We start from the raw sequence: 10,484 nt of genomic DNA, 5'->3' as shown, positions 1-10,484 counted from the left end.
ATTTACATAATCTCTACAAAGGAAATATATAACAGTATACAAAGACTATTAGACTGTGCTTAGGCAACACAGACAGTGTGTACACTGTACTTGTTGCTTAGCCAGGTTATACTATAGTATGCCTCCCTATGCATTTTCACTCAAATCTCCCTGCAGTGGTAGCCTTGAACTCACTTCAGCTGGTTTTAAACAAACAATGAGCAGTGAGTGCGTTCATGACTAATGATGTCCACAACTTGAGTCTACATCTCAAGAAAGGACATAGAGTATTTCTCGATACAGCACAGCTAGAACCTATGCCGAAAAAGAAATGGTAAAAAAGCTTGCGGTTTACCAGACTAGTACTAGATGGTGAACTAGACAAAGAAGGAGTAGGTCAGAAGGCTTGTGCTTTCTTTTTAGCAGTGCGTTAGGTGGCTGAACGTAACTTGGAAATGTTTTGAAGAAATCCACGGCACTCTTTGACTTTGTTAAAAAGCTTTTAAATAAATTTGGATTTCTCCAGTGCTAGATGTTACTCACAGGTGCACTAGCCTCTCCACCGTGTGCCTGGCCAGCTGCTGGGTGTTGGGATGGGCCTTGCAGCCCCTCCACAGATAGAGCGCCCTCTGCTGGGCACCGAGGAGAATGAGGCAGCCCCTGGAGCGCAGGCTGGAACAGCAGCACGCCACCTCACACAGAGAGGCCTCCACCGACGCCGAACCCCTCACGCAGAACAGACGCCAGCCAGCTGCAAGACATAAACACACACACACAAAATTAGTATGGACACAGCGATACACATTAAAGGAGCATTAAACAACTTTGAAGAAACCATTGTCTGACTTGAAAAGATGAGTAACTCAGGAAAACCCTTACATAGTCGCGTACGTCAAGTTAAAATTTTATCATCTTGAATACTCTGCATATGAAAATGAGATGAAACACATGATAGGCATTTACACACACATGCTCATGCACAAATGAACGCACACACGCACTCGTACACACACACACATGCTAAACACATGCACTCTCTCTCTCTCTCTCTCTCTCTCTCTCTCTCTCTCTCTCTCTCTCTCTCTCTCTCTCTCTCTCTCTCTCTCTCACACACACACACACACACACACACACACACACACACACACACACACACACACACACACACACACACACACACACAGACGTCCACACACACCTGTTTGAGCAGCAGTGTCTTCCCTTCTGCCCATGTGTAGCACCATGCCTCCCTGGAACAGTTGCAGCAAGCAAGGAGGCTCCTCCCCCTGAGCGACAGCCACCTGAGCTCCACAGCTATTGGCCAGGGCTGGAGGCAGCTCCCGCCCACTCTGCTGTGAGTGACGGCCCCGCCAGAGGAAGATGGTCGAACACTCCTCGCCACCTCCGTCCAAAGTATCCACTACCTGGTCCTCTGGGGACAGAACAATACAAGAAACTTACATAAAGAAGGGCAGTCATGGGTGAGCGGTTAGGGTGTCAGACTTGCATCCCAGAGGTTGCCGGTTCGACTCCTGACCCGCCAGGTTGGTGGGGGGAGTAATCAACCAGTGCTCTCCCCCATCCTCCTCCATGACTGAGGTACCCTGAGCATGGTACCGTGCCACCGCACTGCTCCCCATGGGGCGCCACTTAGGGCTGCCTCCTTGCACGGGTGAGGCATGAATGCAATTTCGTTGTGTGCAGTGTGCAGTATTCACTTGTGTGCTGTGAAGTGTTGTGTCACAATGACAATGGGAGTTTCCCAATGGGCTTTCACTTTTTTCTTTCACTTTTTCACTAAAGAAGGTATGAATATGTAGATGCAAAACATCTAATAACATGTAGGATTCTTGTTCTTACATTAGATTTAGCTGGTGCTTTGATCCAGAGGAGCTTACAGTTATTTAGGCTATTTAGGATATTGGTTACAGTCCCTGGAGCAATGTGACATCCAGTGCCTTTCTCAAGGGCATTTCAGCCATGGATGTTATGGGATTCGAAACTTTCAAGAATTTTTTTTATGGGGGCATTCAACATTTAAACCTTTAATATTCAGACAGGACAGTAAGACAGAGAAAGAGTCAGGAAAAGAGTGGCGAGTGAGGGATGTGAAGGATCACTTCAGGTCAGAGTCAAACCCAGGTCCATGGTTTATGGTATCCGCCTCAGCGCCCCTGACTTTAGTTCTTATTATTTTCATTTATAATATTTAGGGATGCACGATGTCAAAAATTTTGGCCGATACCGATATCCGATTATGATATTGCGGTTTTGGCCGATGACCGATATTAACCGATACCGATGTTTTTCTTTCTTTTTAAAAAAAAAGAGATGACAATGATGCAAACAAACAGAATTTTTGAATGTCGTCTTGTTTCCAAAAACAGTTTTTAACTCTCTGTGATAATTAGATAAAAAATAGAGACAAAATAGAAGACAAACAGTGAAAGTCATCGTCAAGTCCATTCTTTTAGAACCGTAACATATATATAAAAAAAACATCGGCGTTAACATCGGCCCAGTTTTACCCATCAGACCGATGTCCGATGTGTTGAATACCGGCCGATATCGGCCGATACCGATACATCTGGCCGATACATCGTGCATCCCTAATAATATTGAAGATCAAAATGTCTGTAAATGTACAGTGGAATCACTGGGAGCATTGTGCGGGTATTTTCTTACTTTACTGATACAGGATTTGAACTTGCAAACCTCTAATTCATAGACCAATTCCTTAACCATAACACAACACACATTCACCCACCCAGAGTGTTGAGGTGATATGTCCAGCGTATGGCATAGGTGTCTCCTTCATGCAGCTGCCCAGTGCTGTGTGCCGCCACCAGACTCTCCCCAAAACCACACTCCCCTCCGACAAGATGCCACGTTTCCACAGCAACCGTGCTTAGCTGCGCCTGGCGACCGTTGCCCAGGGTGACCAGGTCGCGACCCCGCTGCACGTCAACTCCCTCCAGGAGCACAGAGCCCGGCCCTCCGCTCGACGCGCTCTCTCCAATCAGCAGGGCTTTGGCATCGCACGACCACTCTTCATTGGCCAGGAAGTTTAATGACAAAGCATTCTGGGTAAGAAGGGAGAAGGAAGGTTAGTTGAGGGAGGTTGTAACAGAGGTCGTATATCCATCATAATTCATATGCCACTGGATTTTCTGGGTTTTCCACACATATGTTGCCAAGTTTCAGTCCTTTCAGTCCTATCAAGCCTGGGCCTGATCAAACTGCCCCGGACAGAGCATTCAATTTCCAATTTATGGCAGTCTGGCAACCCTTCATATTCTTAGCTCTTCCTGATCTAAAGAATGAATATATAAAACCTAATACTGCACGCCATTCATGGTATCAGATCTGAAGAATGTTGCTATGACATTGTATCGTTATGGAGTGGAAGACAAAACATGATTAAAAACATCTGCACTACTTTGTACACTGTTCACACATAGCTGGGTATTTTGATAAACAAACATTTTCCCTCCGTTTTACAAAAATATCTTCATTCACACACATCAGTGTATCCGAGAAATATGCTGTCGACAGGCGTCGCCTTTGGGTAGCAGTCAGCTCTCTGTTTTCCTCTGTTTATACCAAAAATAAAACCAGACTTTTTGAAAATCTCCACTTTCAATCTACATTTTCAGTAGAAAAAGCTGCAGGCGGAAACAAAGTCAAATGTCTGTGTTTTTTTTTAATTCCCAGGTATGTGTAAACGGTTTGTTGTGTTTGCACTGGAAGCTCTGGTCACCTGTGTCTCCATAGTACAGGAGCTGATGTCCTCTCTGATGGAGACCTGACTAGGCCAGTCCACAAACTTCTCCCTGAACAGAGACGTCTCGTTCCCCTCAAACAGGCGACCCAGCAAAGCCCAGCTCGGCCGGCCCACTCCTCGCCTGAACAAAAAAGGAATACATTTGCTCAAAACTTATACACTTGTTGGTACACATACTGGGTGTAATCTGGTATGTTTGTGTGGGTGAATGTGCAAGGTGTCTCTGTGTGTGTGTGTGTGTGTGTGTGTGTGTGTGTGTGTGTGTGTGTGTGTGTGTGTGTGTGTGTGTGTGTGTGTGTGTGTGTGTGCGCGTGCGCGCGCGTGTGTGCGTATATGTGTGATTGTACATGCCAGCTTGTCTGTTGTGCCTCTGTGCTGAATGTGTGTCGATCCGAACAGACCGTCACCTGGGTATGTGTGCATTACTGGCAGAGGGGAGCCTCACTTGAGTATGTGTGCGTTGGAGGTGAGTGTTGGTTTAGGAGGGGAGCCTCACCTAGGTATGTGTGCGTTACTGGCAGAGGGGAGCCTCACCTGGGTATGTGTGCCTTAGTGGCAGAGGGGAGCCTCACCTGGGTATGTGTGCATTGGTGGCAGAGGGGAGCCTCACCTGGGTATGTGTGCGTTACTGGCAGAGGGGAGCCTCACCTGGGTATGTGTGTGTTGGTGGTGGAGGGGAGCCTCACCTGGGTATGTGTGCATTGGTGGCGGAGGGGTCCAGTGGGTTGACTCTGCAGTTGCTGTAGTCATAGGGTCCGGCCCACACCTGCTGTGCCAGCTGCAGTGCCACCTTGCGTTCGCTCGGGGTAACGTCCTTACCATGCCACAGGTACACCTCGCTGCCAAAGTCGAACAGTAGAGACTGGGGGGGCAGAGTTACAAGACATGGTGAAGAGTACAGCACCCCGTGATTTAAATACACACACATACGCAATTTCCGGACAATGAACTGCACCCGAATACAAGCCGCATCCACTCGCATCAAGAAGAAGAAATAATTGGACACACCCGTACAGTACAATGTAGGTTGCACCTCTGTAGTATAAGCGGCAGGTGTCCACATTGTAACATGGGATATTCACATAACTTAAGCTCTGGAGCTACTGTACCTCCCCTCACTTTGTCCTTGTCACATATGGTAAGCTATACATAAGCCGCAAGGTTCACAGCATGAGAAAAAAAAGTAGCCGTTTGTGGGCCAACACTCAAATGAGGCAACAATAACAGGGTTGCAGATGGGTATCAGGTCACGCTTGTCAGCAATTTACAGCCTTTTAAAATGCCTTCAAAATGCAGCTGTTTTGTCTGAAAAGAGTCTCACTCATTTGTTTATTCACCTACAACTTTGCGCTCCAATTTCCTTCAGCAGCGTTATGATTTACCACAATTGTCCACAGGGGGGCAGTGTATACATAAGCCATTAATTGTAACAGTACAGTACAGTACTGTAAAGTACGGGATAGAGTGAATGTACAGCAGTGGTGAGCAGAGGGGTCAATGTAGAAAACTCTGATTTGATCCAACCTGTCCTGCTCTGACTCAGCTGGCCATAATGAGTAATCAAGGCAGGTAGACCAGTTAATCAGCAAGGTCGCCCGTGTTGAAGGAAATTGTGTCAGGGTCTTGTACTTTTCTTCTGAGTTTTTGGGTGGGGATGCGCTACCTGATCGGAGCCCAGCAGGGAGACGCTGGAGGCGGTGGCCCAGCCCTGATCGTGGGGCACCAGGCGGTCCTCCATCAGCTGGTAGACACAGTTGGACTCCACCACAGCACTCTCAAACTCCTCATCCTCCTCTGGACCACCGGCGCCTGCACACACACGGGAGAAGAGACACAAACATGAATCCGAATGTGTGCACACACATACACACTCAGACCTGCACACGCAGAAGCGGATGGATAGGACACAGGCACACACACATTCACGCAGGCACGCAGGCATGCAGGGACGCACACACACAGACACACAGATACACAGACACACAGACACACAGACACACACACACAGTAATGTACATACATATATGCACTCAAACACAGGCCTTTGCTACCATATATGCTTACATAAATGCAGTACAAAGAGACAAAATAAGACAACACATCACAGGATGCAAATAAATGTATATAGTTACAAGGAAATTATACAAAACGGAAGATAAAACATTCAGTTGTTCACACATACAGTACACAGGCTGTTAGACCATATGTCACATTTTGTATTCGCCAGATGTTCCCCAGTGCAGCACCAATACTCACCCATGTATTCTGTTTTCCCTCCTAGAAGATTCCAGAACTCAGTGGCCTGGGAGCTGCCGGCGTTGGACGTCTCCTCTAGGTGGATGACCTGTGTTGCTTGGCAACCCAGATCGCGCTGGCTCTGCACCACATTGGCTATCTCAGATGCCTGGAATATAATTCACAAATACGTTTTTTTGTAAAATAATATAAAAAAAACAAATAACAACAATAAAGAACCGGCATGTGCATAGTCACAACCCTTATACTGTACTGTAACTACAAATGCACTCAGAGAGTGCAGACCTCCGCCAAGGAAGCTGTTCGATAGAACATTTGACTATGTTACATCCTATTTTTTCCCCAAGTCTTGCTGCCTTGTTTTTGTGGAGTTAGAATCTGCCTGGAATACCATAATTCACCCTATTCCGTGATCCAGATCACTACCAAACTTGAATCACTTGTTCCTTTTGTCATTTCAAAATCCGTTCATAACTTTTTGAGTTATCCTGCTGACAGACCGGCAAACGAGACAGAGGGACAAACAAAACAACGAAAACATAACCTCCTTGGCAGATGTAATAATAATTCAGAAACACATAAAATAGAAATTCAATTTTGTTTTCTTGCGTAAATGCTATTTAGCCTACATATAAACTGCCTTTCAACTCAAAAGTATGCTTGTCACTTTCACTTTTTCCTCAGTTACTATTATTAATAACTTTTGGGAAAAGACAGAGACTTTGTGTTTTTAGGTTCAAGTATGATGTGATACGATACATTACAACACTATTCTCAGTTTTCACTGAAATTCATGCACAAGAGTGTGTGCAGCCAGCCACGTTACCTTTGCCTTCTCTGCGGCGTTGGCGGCGAGGCCGTTCCAGACGTAGCAGAGGTGTGGTGTGAGCAGCAGGAAGCAGTCTCCGCTGTTCAGGGAGCCAGCCACCGGCTCCACCACACGCGCCTGCACCTGACGCCAGCCTAAACACAAATATCATCCATTGGGCCAATGATAATTTAGGTAGTAGTAACAGACGTCAGGATGGTGCAACTACAGCTAATGCCACTATTGTATGGAGTAAATGTTTATTTATTTATTTTTTAGTGGATTAGCTACGAAGCATATTCATAGCAGTACATTCATTACCCAATGCTATTATTACTGAAGTTATGGGCATTAACTGTGGTTGTACCATCTGAGGCCAAAAAAAACGTTATTGACCCCATTACAGGCTATCACCCATCACAGGTAACCACTTATGCAAAAATAAATCGCAATCCACAAGCAAAAGGGAGTTAAACTCCACTATGGTATGCAGTAATATTGGGGGAATTTGTGATTGTGGTAAATGAACGGCAAACAAAAGTCATGATTAATAGTAGAGATGCAGCGGATCCAAGATCCGGTTCCGGATCCGGCAGGATAATAGGGTTTTTCACAGGATCCGGATCCGGTTCCAGGTTCCAGGATCCGGTAGCCGAGGCTTTTAAGTCCAAATAGTTTGAGCCAACGTGATAAAAAGGGCCCACGTGTGTGAGTAGGCTATGTGTTTCAACCCTTTCGTAGGATCCGGCATCCGGTTCCGGATCCGGCAGGATCTTAAGCAGTGGATCCGGTATCCGGCAGGATCCTAAAAATCAGGATCCGGTGCATCTCTAATTAATAGTTTAATGTTTAACTCAAAACCAACCTGAAAAGATAATGGCTGTGTTACTGTCAAACAACTGCAGTCTTTCTCACAAACAAAGATCTAACAGCTTTAACATGAACAAAGAAGTGCAGATTGCACTACAAACCTCAGATACCCATAAACCACGACGTTAAAAAGTACATTGCATACTACAGAACAAATTCAACATTTGTTATTTTATCTACTTCTCAAAATAAAGGTCTCACCTTTAACTTGAATGAGCATCAGGGGCCTGTAAGGAACAGTGTTGATGCTTGATGATTCAGTGGCAGTGTTACTCGTGGACGAGTTACAATTCTTCACCACTAGGGGGCAAAATCAAAAGGGGGAGAAAAAAAATCACAATATGCCCAAATGCATGAAATACATTGACAGGTTGACCAGACATGCCTGACATGCCTGACTGCCTAGTGACTACCCCCCCCCTCTCTTTTTTGTTTGATAAAATTCTAATTAAAGGGACACTGTGTGAGATGTTTAGTTGTTTATTTCCAGAATTCATGCTGCCCATTCACTAATGTTACCTTTTTCATAAATACTTAAACACCACCATCAATTTCTAAGTATTCATTATGACTGGAAAAAGTGCACTTTTCATACATGAAAAGGGGGATCTTCTCCATGGTCCGCCATTTTGAATTTCCAAAAATAGCCATTTTTAGCTGCAAAAATGACTGTACTTGGACCAAAGTTGAAAATATTTGTTTACTACTTAGTAAACTTTCATGGAAAGATCAAATTTGGCAATAGGCAACCCAGTTTCAATGAGCAGCATAGTTGCAGTACATTTTTTGACCATTTCCTGCACAGTGTCCCTTTAACATATTACTTATTACGTAATATATTACGATTTAAAATAATATTCAATTACTTTAGAAACAGATGTGTCCCCGCTCTACCAATAGGGAAACATCACAGATTTTCATCTCTGACCAATAGGGAAACATCACAGATTTTCATCTCTGAGGTCAGATCACCTTAAGTACGGTATGTAGTAAAACTTCTGTAATATGTCATGGTGTGTGTGGAGCCACTCACTCCTGTTGGCCTCTGCCACAGCCCCGTCCTCCTGAGGATCGTTGAAGTCCTGCCGGACGTCGTCGCGGGCGGCTAAGGCACGTAAGGGGTTCCGGGAGCCTTGTGTCCGGCGAGAAGGCCGCACTGAACGCCTGTGCTCTGCTACTGCGGAGGAGAGGCTAGACACACACACACACACACACGCACGCACACGCACACACACACACACACACACACACACACACACACACACACACACACACACACACACACACACACACACACACACACGGATACTCAGATAAGAGACACGTGTTGGAATTGAAATTGTGTTTCTGTTTTTTACTTTTACTTTTGACATCTATGACAGACAGATAGATAGATAGATACAGTAGACAGATAGATAGATAGATAGATAGATAGATAGATAGATAGATAGATAGATAGATAGATAGATAGAAGAGAGACAGTGAACATGGCATGTCATGCTGGTCGGACAGAGACTAAGAGAGAGAGAGAGAGAGAGAGAGAGAGAGAGAGAGAGAGAGAGAGAGAGAGAGAGAGAGAGAGAGAGAGAGAGAGAGAGAGAGACATGTATAGTACAGTGTAACTCACATAGGAGTGCTGGTCTGACAGAGGGAGCTGAGGTCTGAGCCCTGTTCGGTGTTAGTGCAGACACCCGCCGCCACGCCAGGAGAGACGCAAGAGGACATGACATCTTTCACGCACTCCGCAGACACGCCTTCCGATTCCGTGGGTGTGGCCTCGCAGGGCTCTAAACAGGAAGTCTGTGCAAACGCCTGCATCGATGTCTGCAGATCCTCCTGCTCGTCTGCCTGCGCCTGCGTTTGCACTTGTGTCTGTGTCTGCATCTGCGTCTCGGAGTCTGTCTCAGCATACTGCACCTGTACAGTCTGCAACAAAAAGCTGTATGAGCCGTGGGCCTAGAACCTCATAATACACACCATTCCGTACCATCCGCCATTGAAAAGACCTTAAAGGTAGACTGTGTAAGATTTTTAGTTGTTTATTTCCAGAATTCCTGCTACCCATTCACTAATGTTACCTTTTTCATGAATACTTAACACCACCATCAAATTCTAAGTATTCTAAAAATGTCACTTTTCATACATGAAAAGAGGGATCTTCTCCGTGGTCCATTTTGAATTTCCAGAAATAGCAGCATGAGCAATGAGCAGCATAGTTGCAGTACCTTTTTTGACCATTTCCTGCACAGTGTACCTTTACGTAATACCGTAGTAAGCATACTATACTACAGCATTCCACAGTGTCATTAGTTGTGACAAAGGGTCTGACTATGTGCCAGATTGATATTTAGTAGTATGAGAATCAGCCAATCAGAGAGCGCCTCCTCCGTGCAGGCACGTGAATGATGCCTGTCTCAGTAATATTCCAGAAAGTTTGGAGCGAGGTCGCCATGTTTTACAGCTCTGAATATGTTGCTTAGTTAGCAGTTTATTTCTTTATCTTGTGTCTTGTGTGCGTCCAGAATCGTAAGTACATTTGCTTATTTGTTGTTTATATGTTTCATTGTGTAGTGTTACGCAGGATTTGTGTAGACAATGTTTAATTTCAATCGCGGAAGTAAACTTTTACCGCGAGTTATTATGCGCGAGGTAACCGCGAGTTTACAATGTTATAGTTTTATCTGCCGTCGTGATATGATGTATATTCATGCTTATAGGGTTGAGATATGTGTCTAACGGATATTTGTAATGATTATTCAGTAGATTATGAGGGGAAACAGTGGCGTT

General features: G+C 45.1%; 1 protein-coding gene across 7 annotated transcripts in view; it reads right to left on the bottom strand.

Moving 5' to 3' along the window:
* Positions 1–10,484, bottom strand: part of svilc (supervillin c) — a 59,606-nt gene that overhangs the window by 7,277 nt on the left and 41,845 nt on the right. For all 7 annotated transcript variants that reach the window (XM_063222890.1, XM_063222939.1, XM_063222931.1 and 4 more), the window contains 11 exons: positions 9,325–9,623; positions 8,731–8,888; positions 7,899–7,997; positions 6,846–6,982; positions 6,020–6,167; positions 5,427–5,572; positions 4,450–4,625; positions 3,740–3,884; positions 2,747–3,062; positions 1,178–1,411; positions 523–730 (listed from right to left, as the gene is read on the bottom strand). In XM_063222890.1, the coding sequence (XP_063078960.1) occupies positions 523–730; positions 1,178–1,411; positions 2,747–3,062; positions 3,740–3,884; positions 4,450–4,625; positions 5,427–5,572; positions 6,020–6,167; positions 6,846–6,982; positions 7,899–7,997; positions 8,731–8,888; positions 9,325–9,623 (2,066 nt within the window). The remainder of the gene's footprint in view (positions 1–522; positions 731–1,177; positions 1,412–2,746; positions 3,063–3,739; positions 3,885–4,449; positions 4,626–5,426; positions 5,573–6,019; positions 6,168–6,845; positions 6,983–7,898; positions 7,998–8,730; positions 8,889–9,324; positions 9,624–10,484) is intronic.

This window comes from Engraulis encrasicolus, chromosome 2 (assembly GCF_034702125.1).
Source record: "Engraulis encrasicolus isolate BLACKSEA-1 chromosome 2, IST_EnEncr_1.0, whole genome shotgun sequence".
Classification (NCBI taxonomy): domain Eukaryota; kingdom Metazoa; phylum Chordata; class Actinopteri; order Clupeiformes; family Engraulidae; genus Engraulis; species Engraulis encrasicolus.
Note: the sequence above shows the minus strand (reverse complement) of the source record. Positions and strands in the feature narration are given on the sequence as shown.